The 14,744-nt window shown below is 43.8% G+C and overlaps 8 protein-coding genes across 8 annotated transcripts; 5 read left to right on the top strand and 3 right to left on the bottom strand.

The window, feature by feature from the left end:
- Positions 1 to 49: 49 nt before the first annotated feature.
- On the top strand, positions 50 to 1,135 carry nbp35 (Fe-S cluster-binding ATPase; the record flags this gene model as incomplete). The annotated part of the gene is made up of 2 exons (XM_057206117.1): positions 50 to 137; positions 189 to 1,135. The coding sequence occupies 2 exons, from the start codon at positions 50 to 52 to the stop codon at positions 1,133 to 1,135; spliced, it is 1,035 nt and encodes a 344-aa protein (XP_057066724.1).
- A 1,226-nt stretch (positions 1,136 to 2,361) lies between these two features.
- N7495_003447 (uncharacterized protein) lies at positions 2,362 to 2,694 on the top strand (the record flags this gene model as incomplete). Its single annotated transcript, XM_057206116.1, has 1 exon — positions 2,362 to 2,694. The coding sequence occupies one exon, from the start codon at positions 2,362 to 2,364 to the stop codon at positions 2,692 to 2,694; it is 333 nt and encodes a 110-aa protein (XP_057066723.1).
- Positions 2,695 to 3,209: 515 nt separating this feature from the next.
- Positions 3,210 to 4,030, bottom strand: N7495_003446 (A4/G1 family peptidase; the record flags this gene model as incomplete). Its single annotated transcript, XM_057206115.1, is given in 2 exon segments — positions 3,210 to 3,893; positions 3,911 to 4,030. The coding sequence occupies 2 exon segments, from the start codon at positions 4,028 to 4,030 to the stop codon at positions 3,210 to 3,212; spliced, it is 804 nt and encodes a 267-aa protein (XP_057066722.1).
- A 2,684-nt stretch (positions 4,031 to 6,714) lies between these two features.
- Positions 6,715 to 7,903, top strand: N7495_003445 (uncharacterized protein; the record flags this gene model as incomplete). The annotated part of the gene is made up of 4 exons (XM_057206114.1): positions 6,715 to 7,024; positions 7,303 to 7,556; positions 7,620 to 7,690; positions 7,789 to 7,903. The coding sequence occupies 4 exons, from the start codon at positions 6,715 to 6,717 to the stop codon at positions 7,901 to 7,903; spliced, it is 750 nt and encodes a 249-aa protein (XP_057066721.1).
- A 712-nt stretch (positions 7,904 to 8,615) lies between these two features.
- Positions 8,616 to 9,830, bottom strand: N7495_003444 (hAT family dimerization domain-containing protein; the record flags this gene model as incomplete). Its single annotated transcript, XM_057206113.1, has 2 exons — positions 8,616 to 9,476; positions 9,528 to 9,830. 2 exons carry the CDS (start codon positions 9,828 to 9,830, stop codon positions 8,616 to 8,618), a joined length of 1,164 nt encoding a protein of 387 aa, XP_057066720.1.
- A 1,532-nt stretch (positions 9,831 to 11,362) lies between these two features.
- N7495_003443 (uncharacterized protein) lies at positions 11,363 to 11,765 on the top strand (the record flags this gene model as incomplete). Its single annotated transcript, XM_057206112.1, has 2 exons — positions 11,363 to 11,433; positions 11,516 to 11,765. The coding sequence occupies 2 exons, from the start codon at positions 11,363 to 11,365 to the stop codon at positions 11,763 to 11,765; spliced, it is 321 nt and encodes a 106-aa protein (XP_057066719.1).
- Positions 11,766 to 12,387: 622 nt separating this feature from the next.
- Positions 12,388 to 12,747, top strand: N7495_003442 (uncharacterized protein; the record flags this gene model as incomplete). The annotated part of the gene is made up of 1 exon (XM_057206111.1): positions 12,388 to 12,747. The coding sequence occupies one exon, from the start codon at positions 12,388 to 12,390 to the stop codon at positions 12,745 to 12,747; it is 360 nt and encodes a 119-aa protein (XP_057066718.1).
- A 117-nt stretch (positions 12,748 to 12,864) lies between these two features.
- N7495_003441 (phf1/phf2 family PHD finger domain-containing protein) lies at positions 12,865 to 14,103 on the bottom strand (the record flags this gene model as incomplete). Its single annotated transcript, XM_057206110.1, has 1 exon — positions 12,865 to 14,103. One exon carries the CDS (start codon positions 14,101 to 14,103, stop codon positions 12,865 to 12,867), a length of 1,239 nt encoding a protein of 412 aa, XP_057066717.1.
- Between the last annotated feature and the right edge of the window lie 641 nt (positions 14,104 to 14,744).

Raw genomic sequence — 14,744 nt, 5'->3', positions numbered from 1 at the left:
TCTTTTTTTTTTCTTGAGACATTCCACCGTTTATATCAATTCAATCGTGATGGCACCTTACGTGGAGGAGCCAAATGAGCGGGCATCATTTGCCACACCCTCAAAACATGCCCCCGACCTCGTAGCCCCAGAACCAGGTGAGTTACGACCCATGCGGGGAAAGTTGAGCGGGCACTAACATGTTCCAGAGCACTGTCCTGGTCCTGAATCAGAACAAGCAGGCCAAGGCGACGCATGTGCCGGCTGCCCGAACCAACAGATCTGCGCCTCTGCACCCAAAGGCCCTGACCCCGACATCTCAATCATCACCGAACGCCTCTCCCAAATCCGACACAAGATCCTCGTATTATCCGGCAAAGGAGGAGTGGGCAAGTCCACATTCTCCACCCTGCTCGCACATGCCTTTGCCGCAAACCCTGACTCAACGGTCGGTATCATGGACACTGATATCTGTGGACCTTCGATTCCGAAGATGATGGGCGTGGAGGCGGAGACGATTCACATCAGTAATGCAGGCTGGAGTCCTGTATGGGTGACAGACAACCTAGGCGCCATGAGTGTGCAGTTCATGTTGCCGAATCGGGATGATGCTGTTATCTGGCGCGGACCCAAGAAGAATGGCTTGATCAAACAGTTTCTCAAGGACGTGGACTGGGGCGAACTCGACTATCTTATTGTCGATACGCCCCCTGGTACGTCGGACGAGCATCTTTCAGTAAACTCTTTGCTGAAGGAGTCTGGTGTGGACGGCGCAGTGGTTGTGACCACCCCGCAAGAGGTATCCTTGCTGGATGTGCGCAAGGAAATCGACTTCTGTCGCAAAGCTGGTATCCGGATATTGGGTCTTGTGGAGAATATGTCTGGCTTTGTCTGTCCTTCCTGCACGCATGAGTCGCAGATTTTCCGTGCTACAACAGGTGGTGGACGTCGGCTGGCCAAGAAGATGGGCATTCCTTTCTTGGGCGCTGTGCCTTTGGATCCTCGCGTTGGTATGGCATGCGACTACGGAGAAAGCTTTGTGGACAATTTTCCAGATAGCCCGGCTTCGATAGCTATCAAGCGGGTTGTTCGAGCTGTTGGTCAAGCAGTTGGAGAAAACCCCGAAGATGTCCTTCCCGATGAGTTGGTTGGCTGATATGGGGATTTACTCAAGTCCTAGAGCGTTGTACATTTAATGGTTGGGTTGACTATCTGGGCGTTTGAACATAGAGCTTTCTTTGATACCATCGATTTTACGACTGACGAGCAATAAAATACGAAACACAAATCTTTCATCAATTCCTCACGAACGCAATGTTTCAGACGATGAGAGTGTACGCGCCAAGAATCTTGAGTCCTACATCACCACAGGAGCTATGTTTCGGGAATCAGTCGATCCCACAGCCTTCGCAATATTTTCTCTTGTCCAATCGAATGGACTTCCTTGTTCCAGTAAGTGAAAGATCTAGTGTTTGCTTTCGGAGTTAGAGTGCTGTCTGAATAGGTGGTGGATTGAGACTTCAGCTGCTGGGATTTGATTATCTGTTGCATCGAGCAGAAATTCCATCACCTCAATATGACCGGCTACAACAGCTAGTGATACAAGGACATCTTTATTCTTCCTTGATAATTTCCTTTTTCCTAGCGATTCATAACACAATCGAGCAATAGCCTCAGCATGTCGTGGAAGATAGCAGATATAAATAATCTCAAAGGCCATGCTTGTTAGCTCAATATTGGTTTCAACACACGATAAACATTGGTTTTAGTGATTGCATTAATGTCGTGATTGACGGAAGAAGCTGAGTTGACAAGTCGACGAGCATCTTGTCTTTTCAATGTTGGTAAGTAAGTAGCACTATCATCTAATCACTCCTAGCCCTGTTCTCCACATTCATCTCCTTACATTCATATCTTCCCTTTCACCACACTGTTCTTACAACAGGTTCCAGTGAACCCAAATTAACTCATTTCAGAAATGAATATATCTATCAAGTTAGTTCCAATCATAAACTCGCTTCCATCGGCTGAGGATGAGACGCAATATCAGCCGAATCCCCATCCTGATAATCTGCTTTCCAAAGCCATTCCATACCACGTCGATTTAACTGTATAGTCTATGGATTGTTCGGACAATGAATAAAAACCAATAGATTTACAACATCAGGAAAGCCTGGGTTCTGAGAGTTTCCTTTCCGAACGGAATTCCCTGGTTGGTATACTGGCTGTGGTCCTGTTTGGAAAAATCCTTCAATTCGTCATTACGTTCCATACTGCGATATATTGGAATCCTTCGAAGAGAGTTCTGAGGACAGTAAATTTCCTATGCCATGCATCCCTGGCTGAAAATTCTCTGTGCAACCTCACATTGCTCCAGACCCAATGCCACATGATGTTGACAGTCGAATCGACAAAAAAAAGGTTGCCATCATGCATATCACTGAGGATCACCTGCCAAATGTCCTCATAATTTTACAACATAACGACACACCATGTGTGAAGTTTATTGACTTAGCCAATGCAAATTATCTTGGCTATGATGTTCCTAGCAATGTTATTGGCGTTGTTCCCCATATCTCTTCTGACAATGCTGCTGACAACGTTCCCGACGATGACTATGACAATTATCGGAGGCTTGGTAAAAACTTTATGGCTGAATGTGTTCCACCTGAGGAGTTTACGTCTCACCTCTTCTTTGGTGGAAAGAGGCTTTAGGAAAAGCATATGAATATATCAAAGACAAGTGACTGAGACCCCTGGCTTGGATACTGATTACGTCCACGAAGCTGCAACCATCAAGCCAGAGGTGATGGCAATGTTTCCAGTAAAAGATCCCTGCAAACCTAACCGATTATTTAGAGCTTATAGGTTGGGAATTTCCTATAAACAGTCCATGTCGAGGTTTGCAGCTCCAAAGTCCCAAAGTACTAATTTCACCATCTGTCGGTTCTGATTGAAATTGCAGATCTACTCAGACTATGGTTTACATGGGACGGAAGTTTTTTTCTCGGCTTCATTTTTCCAGAAGACAATTGGCTATTAAGACTTGACAGCTAATCCGCTTTCTTTGGTTACACAGTAAGTGAATCAATCAGATTTATCCCCTTTCCTTCTTGCTTGACATGCCCGGCACCCCTATCCCCCCATACTGCCACATACCTCTCCACTCTCTTATGCCCTCAATGCAAATCAATCGTTCAATCAACAGCATTGAGTTTATAATTCTATGCTTAAACATAGGTAACAGTGACACTGTCAGAAGAGACAGAGGCAGAGGTAAGAACCTCACCATTCTGCTCGATATCAATGATCGTAGCACCAGATGGACCAACAGTGGAACCGCTATCAGTAGCCGACGCATCCGTAAAAGTAACAGTGCCAAAGTTGGCAAAGTTAACGAGAGAGTCGTTCTCCTCAAAGTCCTCGACAATCCACTCGGCATTGAGCTCGCCCAAGTCACCTTCAACATTGCCAGAGAAAGTGTGAGACACGCTCTTTCCTGTCGTCACGTTCTCAACAGTCGCAGTACCAGACGACTTAGATTTAGCTGTCACAGTCACCTTGATGACATCTCCAGCGGAGATAGTGATGCCGCTGAAGTCGTATGCGTAGTCAGGGTACCACTCGTACCAGGCGTCGTAGCTGACTTCACCATTCGAGATAGTGAAGTCGACGCCGGTTTGAAGGATCGCGTCGCCCCAGGTGTCGCCGTCAATACCAACCCATGCAGAGGCGGCGTAATCTCCTCTGCTGCTGCCACTTGGAGCCTTGGGGGTTGGCACAGTGAATTGACCGGTGACACTGGTGTATCCTGAGCCGATGAGGACGGCACCAGCCCAGTTCGAGCTGTATTCGACGTGGGAAGTCTTGTTGAGCTGGAGGACTTCCTGGGTGTTTGGCTTGTAGGGGGGTTGCTATGACGCTGGACTACTGAGCCCTCAGCACGAGCAAGACGACGAGCTTCAGTGCGAGCTTGACGCTGAGCAGTCAAAGGGGCAGCGAGAGCAGTGGCAGCAAGAGCACTGCCCAGAATCACGGTAGAGAACTTCATTGTCAAGGTTGGACTTGGTGAAGCAGAAGGCTTTGTTCGAAATTGAAGTGTTAGAGAAGATAATTGTTCAGATGTTGGAATGGGGAATAGAAATAGCTCAAAGCTTGAGCTTTATATACCCGACTCTAGGTCTATTGAGTTGAGCGCAGGTCCGATTTCTCAGAAGTGCATCCTCTCACCAGTCGTGCATATTGCGACAGTAATATCGATGCAACCTCAATATTCAAAAGAATCAAATAATAGGCTGATTATGACTGAAGACAGTCACTAAAGCAACCAAAAATCGTGTGCCGTCGGAGGCCGATGGGACATTTGTATATTGCGCCATACGCTAGTGTGATCTACAGATGTATGAAGAAACCTTGGAAGACTAAAGTCCGTCAGCGGTAAAGCTTAGCGGATTTCGTAAAAATAGCGCAATATATCATTGATGAGGGGGAATCGTGCTGCATGGCTGTAGTGATCAACAAGTAAAGCTGTTTATACCTTCGGGGTAAACGGAGGCGTAACGAAAGAAATGACTAAGAGAAGCTCACTTTATCGAGCTCAATGCACTCTCACTCATTACACATATTTACCTGCACATGCGAACTTGTCAAAATTAAATGTACTTGCCAAAAAACGCAACAGAGAACACATCCGAAAGCACCTGATCGAGGAGGCTGAGGGGGTATGGACGGGGCCAGACAAATCTCCGCCTGTGACGTGAGATGCAACATTATTGACAGTATTCTCGGCACAAACGGACCCATTCTATGTAGCTGTCCTTCTATTTAGAGAGAGCTGGGGTGGTATTGGGCCATGACTTTTGCAAATTCAGAATTGATGCCTCAAGTGAAGCGAACAAAGCATGGACATTCATTACTGATTTGTATATGGGGTCTTCTGAGTTGTCGCCATCTGGAGGTGGAATGAGAATTCTAGCATTGCTTTCATGATAATAGACAAAGGATTTATTGGCTAGAAACTTTTCAGGGTGAAGCTTTAGCTGGGTGGTCGATTCTGAGCAGCTGCAACCGATCTCGAAGGCGGATAATATGGGAGAGATCAAGGAAAGTTGGACAATGTTAAGCTCACAGTCTGTTGTGTCTTGATGTAAAAGGAAACCATTGAGATTCACGTCTTGATCTGATTGCACTGACTTGAGTTGTTAAGGGTAATACTTGCACTCATATCCGAATGCTTCGACCAAAGGCCATTATGATTTCGCTCTCACGAAATTATGTAAAAACTCTACTTATATACGTTCAATCCCAATCCTATACTAGAAATTGATAAAGAAATTGTACGGGAAAATTCATCTGTAGCAACTATCTATCTCATTGCATCGACCTGATCTCACTGCTACTCTAGAGTTGATGGCTCCTTGGTATTATCACTTTCAAAATACTTTCGATCTACACACAAGGCCACCCAAGCCATCAAGTGGCCATATTCCAAAACATTCGTGCTGCTTTAGTGGCTATCTAATTGCCTTCCGTTTTCATAAATTTTCGAACTGCAGTGACATATCACCGGTGTCAGCTTTACCGTGAGCTGCATCATAGAAAGCACCCTCTCTCTGAGGCATGAAGATTTCAACCTCTCCAACACTCAAAGGAGTGCCTTTAACGCATTAGCTCGACATCGAATCACTCTTGCCATCAAGTACGTACAAATCAAACTTCCAGTACCTTTTGGGTTCGTACAAGCACAATTTGCGTCAACGAAATCAAAGTACACGGTAACTTTATGACCCCCCATAGATCATTCGAAGATCTTACCATCAGAGAATTTGTTTCCGACGTTGATTACTAGGAATTTATCACCTTCCTAAAGTTATGAATTCAAGTCCGATTCCCAACTACAACTTCGTTCGCCGCGTAATAATGTGTAGATATAATGATTGGAACACCTGCATCAAATATATCCCGAATAACTTCTTTCATTTCCGAGAAGGGCACTCGTCCCAAAGGATCTTTATCTCGGCAAAGACCGCAATTTCATATGGTTCAGAATGTATCGCTACCTTGAGATATTTAACTACTGTTTGTCTTTGCCATGAGATTTTAAAGACGGTGTGGTTTTATCTAGAACATACCTGGCGGAAAAAATGGTATTATGCATTAGCTGATGATAATCTATTCAAACATGGAAAAGGCGAATATTTACTCCACAAATCTAGGAAGAAGAGATGTAAATTTCACATTATGAATATCACAGAGTAAAGCAACCAACAAAGGTTAAGAGGAAGAAAAAGAAGGAGCTCCGAATAGTTCTCTTTGACGCAGTACCAGAGAATTCAGCTTTCCCCTAAAATACCATGAAGTCACGGACCCGATTTCCATCATGGACCTCCTGCCGGCTCGATATTTAATGCAATCATTCTCAACCATGAAACATATACAACTTACAGTGAATGATATCTGGGATTATAGCCAGGAAAGGAAGAGTCACAATCAGTGGCTTGTGAGAAGGTTATTTACCAGCTCAATCAAGATGGCTGTCTTGGAGCCATTTATCGTTTTCAGTAGGATTACAAAAAGCATGACAACTAAGTTGTTGAAAAAGTGTCCAGTTATGGTATGCGCTAAAGCAAATACAGTTAGTCGTTATCTATAATCTCCACTTTCTATACTACCACTTTCTATGCTCCACTCATTTTTCAACTCCCCGACATATTTCCTGTCACAGGAAATTTCATCATGAATTCCGTGAATAATACTGTCCGAGAAGAAGATCAGGTGGATGAGCGAAATCTTCTAAGAGAAAAGTACAAGCGAGCAGTATCAGAACTACTGGAAGAACTCAAGTCTAAGCCAAAATCTGCCTACACCAGCGACGACATATCTAGCATTGGTGTTAGTCTTGAACTATTCAACCCAAACGACTCGAATTTTACTGAGTCAAAAGTTTGCTTTTTCAAGCCCTTCCAGTTGGACGAGTTCAGAAAGTTCTATGGAGAACTTTATGACGATGATGACATCTACCACGAAGTTGACGAGATATACCACAGTCCATTTGCATACAACTTTCCATCTTATAGAAATAAGATATCAAGACTCGGAAAAAGACCAAAGAGAAACCGGCAGGAGAAATTCTCGGGCCACTAAGTATTGCCAAAGAGCATAGTATGTCATAATCTATCTCCACTTCTGTGATGGTTGTCTCTTTCAAAAGAAGAAGAAAGAGTATGATCTTTTTATGGATCGTATTTCATGGGTGCTATTTGGGTAAGCTCAAAAGACCTGTTTATAATACCCATTACATATTCTAGTCTATGATGGAATTAGACATTACAATCCGCTCTACGACAGCGCAAAAGGGTTCCTCCTTGGACAGTCCCCTGTCTTCCATGCTGGAGAGTTCACGACGAACGCGAGTGGAATTCCGAATCAGAGACGATATATCCACATATTATGCTCACCCTAAACACTGCATACGGGCAATACCTGATGAAATGCTCTTCAACGAGCTTTTCTGTGCCGCACAGGCCATCAAAAACCGTATGAACCAAGAAGAGTTCAAGGATACTTCTCTCTTCCCAGTATGTGATAGCACGTTCTCGGGATTCCTACCGACATCAATTTGGTACTTTAAATTTCTATAGCTAGGTGTTTCTCCTTTCGGCTTTTGCACCCTGACATTGGCATGTCCTTCAGATCAATTACGACAAGTCCGGTACTTTGAAGGTGTGAACTTCGCCTATCTACCTTTTGATATATTTCTCCACTACTTTGGATTCATTCACAAGAATGTCCAGAATAATAATTTTACAGCCCAGGGAACGAGGACGATTCGCACCTTGAAGCGGCCAAGTATGTCCCCGTACTAGTATTCAACCAAGAAGGTGTTCCACCTGAGGATACCTCATCTCCCAAGTCCTATCATTAATTACACGAGAACCTCTACCAGGCCCGACGAACAAGTGTACGTTAGTAGTGTTACCGCTGCTTAGCTCATTACTGGCTTCAAATCCCCAAATTAAAGATAGAAGTTTTTCGCTCAATTCTGTTTATCAGGACATGCTGAAAAGCAGGTACCCCCTCCTAAAGGTCAAGTGTGCCTTCCCCTGATTCATTTCTTATCTTCCGTTTTGAGGTTGCTATTTTGGTTTTCCTGGTTATTTTGAGAAACGATCGATAAATATTCTCTGAGATCTTTCCTTCTCTGTCCTTCGCTAAAAATCTGTCAAGTTGCTAGTCAAATTTGCTAGCTGTGTAGGAATCACCATACTGTCACGTCCATTCATAACACTGTTCCGAATAAGTGGGCACTCTTCAAACCGCGCGGCAATGACTGAGCTCAAAAATGCAAAATCATTATGAAGACGTTCACCGGTCAAAGCAATGGAAATGGGCAGCTTACTTTAGATTTTACTTGTTCTAGTTGAAAATATTCGCAAAATCACGACCTCGGACCTCGGGAGCTTCGGCCCATTGTATAAAATGGAAGAGTCTATAAGGTCTGCCAATCATGATGAACTTCAAAACTATAAGAAGTCTGCCGCCGCGAACGTAAAGATTGCCGATTCTAGAATTTCCTATCTTTTGCTTATGTTTGAACTATGCTTAATTCAAGTCAAAAATCAAATTAGACACCATAACTATTGCGCGTGCATCTGAGATTTTAAATACATAGGATCCCGTAAGTTTTCACCACTCAAACGATGTCGACGTACTCCAAGAATATCTCTTTCAGTATTGAATGATCGCTCAACAGAGACTTTAGAGCACGGAACTGCAAGATAATCCCTGGCTACCTCAGCCATACAAGGATATTGATGAGCATTCACCCGCCACCAGTTCAAAGCCCACTGTGCATCTTCAATAAGTTGTTCATGTTCACCATCAATAGATGGCTCAGCTAAATATAGGTCGATATCAAGTTGCTTTGGTTCTTTCAACTTTCCAGCTGTCTTCAATCTATCCAAAATTCTGCGTTGCCCGAAGATCCTTCGCCGTTTGTCGGTTGGCTCTTTTTCTGCGACAGGAGGATTAGGAGGAGGAGATGTGATTTTTCTCCTATTCCCTCCATAGTGCGAATGAAGATATGTTGAGATAGTATCCATAATCATCTGGGCAGATTCACTATCAAGATCTTCATCCAAAATTCTCCTTTTGATTGCAGGTTGAGCGACCATACTAAGATAATAAGTAAGATTTGCACCCATCAAATCATAACACTTATTATACTTAGCAATACTCTCTTTCACAGCCTGCGCGATGTAAAGGGGTATATCTGAAAATACATGCGATCGATCCTCAATTTGATGGAGTAAATCATCAAGTTCATAATAAATATAAACAATATTGGATAAGCGTGGCGAATCTTCTGACACCATCAGTGTGTAAGCCTCAAACTTGCCCAGAATCTTTTCAAGATAAACAAGTTCGTTCCAATCATTCAAGGCCAAAGGTTTAAATGAGGTGTCATGAAAAACGAAATGATTTAAAACTTCTTTCGCCTGTGAAACTTAGTAAAGATTTGACATAGATCAGACATAAGTCAGACTTACATTCAAAGCATCTTGTAACATTCGAAAGGTTGAATTCCACCGTGTCTCAACATCAATCTCAATCAGCTTTTTAGGTGAGTTTGGGAAGTAGGTATCAAAAATCGACTCCCATCTAGTCTGTCGAACTGATGTTCGTTGGATATAGATAGCTAGAATTCGGATATTTGCAAGTGCACTCCCACCTCCAATATCATCCCGTTCTTCATCTCGTTCAGGGTGAGTTCGTGACTCTTTGTACTCCTCTAGTTGTTCATTCGCCTCCTTTGTTGTCCCACTCTTTAACGCTTTTATGAAATCTTTCATAATCAAGTTCAATACATGAGTAATGCATCGAATTTGGCCATGTTCAGCTGTAAACCGGTCGTTTTTCTTCAAAGATGATAATTGATAAGCCAGATCGACTATCATACCATCATTATTAGTAGAGTTATCACATGTAATAGCTAGCAATTTTGAAGAAATGTCAAGATCCTTAAGAAGATCAAAGACCAGGCTAGCCAAATTTGCAGAAGTATGGGAACCCTTAACTTCAATACGCTCGAGAATTTCCTCTCGATAATAGAAGTCTTCTGTGATCCAATGACCATTCACTGCAAGGATAGGGATACAATTTGTACTTGTCCAACAATGAAGTGAAAGAGAAATTGTTTGACAAGTTTCAAGAAGATCTTGTTTTAACTTCATGCACTGTGTTTGGAACCTTTTAATTAGGCTCTTTTGAAGGGTTCTGTGGGAATTGACTAGAATTAAATTAAAATTAGTAATAATATACATGGCATGGGTATAGATTCAACTTACAAGGAAGCTTAACTTTATGGAGTTTCATGAAGCTTAGGAAAGACTCTTGTTCAATGATTCTGTATGGTAACTGACAATCAATGATGAAATTCTGAAACAGATATGAATTTTGTTCTTGTGAAAAATTGGCTTTACTCTTTGACCAAATGTCAAGAGTAGTTTGTTCAGGAGGAAGCATGGTTCCAGGGGGCAAAACTCCATGAATCTTTTTGAGATGAGTACCTAGATCGGATGTGGATCCTTGTAGGCTTGATTTGACCCAAGTGGTTAAACATGGTTTACCCTCAACGTTCAGTTTGCAACTGATTTTGGCATCATGTGCCGTTACTTTGATCCTTTTCTTGTTTTTCCATTCCCATATGGATTCATACTCATGAACATCAAAATGTTCCCATACCCATGAGTCAGGCTTCTTTGCTCTTGTAGAAGAAAAACTTGGTATCCTACTCAAGGATAGGCTTGACAAGGTTGGCGATTGAGGTGGAAACATCGGACAAGAGATTAAAGAATTAGGAGGGAGGTCAGAGGATATAGGAGATTGTTGAGATGGTGGAAAGAAATTCGTGGATTGAGATACATTCTGTTGAGATTCAGTTGGAAGATCATTAGGATCATAGCCATCATTAAGAATATAACAATGGTCTGGATCTTTTTGATGGCGTCGAGTTGGCTCCATTTTTGGTTAGATAGATGAAGGGAATTAGATGAAAGAAAAAAAGTGAAAAATGGGACTTTAATCCGCTAAACTGCAACAGGAAAACATAACGGATTCAAACGGATTTGACGGATTTGACGGATTTGACGGATTGACTGACGGATTGATGGATTGACAGACTGTACAGACAGGTTGACGGATTTTACGTAATCAAAAATTGTTGGCGGACTTGTATCCGTTACCATCCCTACCGGCGTATGATAATAATGTGGTCATTCAGCAACAATGTATCGAGAAATTAATTATATGACAACTTCTTTGTTCGGATAATGAGCAAGTCCTAAAGCTTATCGCACATAGCGTAGACCCTGAACCCTTAAAAATGAGTCTCCCCGCCATCTGTCTCCACATAATATCAAACTTTATCTCTTCTTCTGATCCCTTGCCCCTTAGGTGAAATGACGTAGCCACTTCCACCAGAGATAACTGGCCATATTGTGTCACTTCTTGCCAACCCGTTAACCCATATAAACAGCAAGCTCGAATTGGCTCAATATGCTTCAGTGAATCGCAATTGGCAGGCCGTTGTCGAGGAGCGAAGCTGGGCGACACTACGAGTCAAGACAGGAACTCCGTTGAGTCTAGATCAGTTTGAAAGATTGACAAACGACCCACGACGACAGTCATATATTCGGAACATCGAGTTGATCGTGGAGCTAGAGCCTTACGATGAAGCTGCCCGAGCTCACTTCGAGACAGAATCTGAGCATGAGCGCAATAATTAAATCTTCTCCGAAGCAATCCGTTCAGTCCTTCATATCATCGTTAACAAGCCGGGGACCATATTACCAGGGATCTCGCTCTCCATCCAATCCCAGTCCCCTAGCGATCTGGTCGCTAGCCCTAATAGACTTAGGCGAAAAAAGGCCGCTCGTGCCGAGCGGACTACAGATATTTTGAACCGCAGATTTGAGAAAAACTATCTTCGGCTTGATGCATTTGAGAGCCAGGTAGAGCCACTCCGGATTGTGCACACTTTCACAATAGAGGCGTTATCTGATAGACGACAAATCGAGGCGGCTTCATGCGCTCGTCTTGCCTCTCAGTTTCCTTGCCTATATACACTTAACCTATTGTTAAATGACACCTAAAAACGCGATAAGGGTCTAAGAAAACGCAACCGCAACGGTATGTTCCATCTACAGGCTAAAATACTATTTTTCACTATGTATTAATGGATTAATCAGAACTCGCTGCTCATATTCACCTTTAACTTCACTTTTAATAACGAACCCCCCTCGGGATCACAACTTCTCCCCAGATACCATCACAGACCAAGGCGTGGATTCTCTCAGGTCGCGACTACATGAATTCTCTCAACAGTTAGAGAGACTCGGCCTTTACGGGATGACAATTGGAAATGAGCTTTCCTGGCAACCAGGATCAAGCGAAAAGCGTCCATCATGGCCCGATCTGATAACCATCGACATTCAATACACACCCTCAACTCCGTCCGGGAAATGGCTCTTTGTTGACCGCTCTGATCGCGATGAATACGATCGCTATGAGTCCTCAGATTCCGATCCACATGATGAATTTCCGGAATACATGAGAACGGTACTCGAAGATCGTAGCGGCAAGCCTTTCCGAGAAGTCAGTGTACCGGGTCTCTTCAATGAGTTGTATATGGCTGTGGGCCAGGCAGCGTTATTTATGCCAAAACTGGAATTTCTGAGCATGGAAACGGGCTCATGTTGCATATTATAAAGAATAAAATTGAACCCATCGCAACCAATAGCTCTTTCTGACCCAATCCCACCAATTGTAATGGATAATACTGAGGAATCACAGCCGTCAAGTCCAGCTTAAGACGGCTGTAATTCTTTAGTTCAGCACTTCGGGAATTAACATGTTTGAACCTAGGTAAGCCCAAGTTCGGCGTCCATGTACACTGTGACTGAATGCCAGGTACCCCTCCTCCTCTGCAATGATGTCAAGGTCAATTGGATCTGTTGAGGTCGCAAAGCCATTGCCAGGTCGAGGGTACAGTCGGTGGTCGTTGATTCGTCGGTGATGACCCTCAACTTTGACGCCTGCTTCCACATCTGGCTCCAACTTGATAGGAGCAGCGCAGTTGACATCAATCTCAGTTAACTCGACACCAAATACATCTTCATTCTTCTCAGGGTCAGGAAAATTGGCTGCGTTTCGGAGCGAGGGCTTGTCCTGTCGGGTCTGTCGGGAAGATGGCGCAGTAATAATGGGCTTGGTGACAATGGACTCGGTTCGCGCCCTCTTCCGGGTGGGAAACTCAGGCTCAGGAGCCTCAGTTTCACAGTTGTTCTTTCCAATGATGGCATTCAGCTCAGGCTTTGCAGGGGCCGAGTTTGTTCGGGGCCTTTTGGTGGTGAGGAGCTCCGGTTCTTTACTGATTGCAGTCGTGTTTGATGTCTTCTTTCGGACAGGAGGACCCACAGTCGAATTTTTCGATTTAAGAGGAGCTGCAGACACTGGGAGCTGAGAATGGGCAACAAATTGCGAGGCGAGGAGATCCCGCATGTTGCGAGGAAATATTGGGAGCGTGGGGTTCTGGCTCGAAACATGAACAACCAACTCCACAAGGGCAGCGTGAGACCGGCACGAAGCATACGCCCGGATCTCATCTGATGTAAAGAGTTCACCACCAACCTCCAGTTGAGGGGCGTGCTGAAGACGTGGGTGAACAAGGCGAGTAGATTTGCTCGCAGGTTGTGTAGGCTTGCGCATGAAAGTGATAGGACGACGCTTTGGAGGCTTACATTTCCGGCAAAGCCATTTTGCCTCCTTGACAGTGATCAGTTCATTCTCAATTGGAGGATCATGGCATTTCTGATGCCAGGTTGCGTCGCAACCGTCACAGTACACAATGCTGTTATTGAGAGGACTGTTTCCTCGCTGGCAGTACACGCAAACAACCGCGGTTTCTTTCTTGCGGCAAGCTCGTTTTGCCTTCAGTAGGCCAGTTACTGGAACATAAGGGGCCGGTGCCTTGCTGACTCTTCCAGCGCGAGTGGTGGTCGAGTCAACTGGAGCCTGTTGTTTCTGGCGGCGAGAGGGAACCTTTCCGATGTTAACAGGAGACATCTTGAATGATTTCGCAAGAGAACAGGATATGTGAAAGATCTCAAATTGGAAATTTAGAAAGAAGACAGGTTTGAAGGTGCTGGAGATTTTTTTGATTGAATCAAGAGTTCTCAAAAGGATGAGAGATTTCAATGTAGTCAAGTAAGTCCTTAGTCAAGTCAAGTTGTTCGTTTGAGAAGTTCTTCAAGTGTAAGTATCGAAAAAGGGTCGGAGGTTTGAGAATTCAAAGTTGAGCAAGGCGGGCTACGTAGAGAGAAGGGAAAGAGATAGACGTTTTATATCAGGACCCAGGTCAAGTCGACTTGGGACTTGCAAGTTCCGAGAGCCCTAAGCATGGGGAATTGATTCAGTCATGTGACTAATTGAATGAATTCTAATATTTGGCGTCCACTTGTACTGAAACTTATAATGAAATTTCTGGAAGTTGAAGTGGAATCCGCTACGACCCAAATGTATAAAAAAGCACGTGATGTCCCGTGATTTCGGACCGACCATGTCCTGATACTCTACATATTGATGAGGTTGATTTGAGATTAGTAGGCATATAGTTGATATAGTATATAAGAGTTACTCCCAGTCTCCCACATATGTGAGACTGTCAGACTGTCAGTGCCAGAGTCCAGTATTAGCTATTACAGAAC

The sequence above is a fragment of the Penicillium taxi genome (assembly GCF_028828555.1).
Source record: "Penicillium taxi strain IBT 34144 chromosome Unknown utg000002l_segment0_segment0, whole genome shotgun sequence".
Classification (NCBI taxonomy): Eukaryota; Fungi; Ascomycota; class Eurotiomycetes; order Eurotiales; family Aspergillaceae; genus Penicillium; species Penicillium taxi.
Note: the sequence above shows the minus strand (reverse complement) of the source record. Positions and strands in the feature narration are given on the sequence as shown.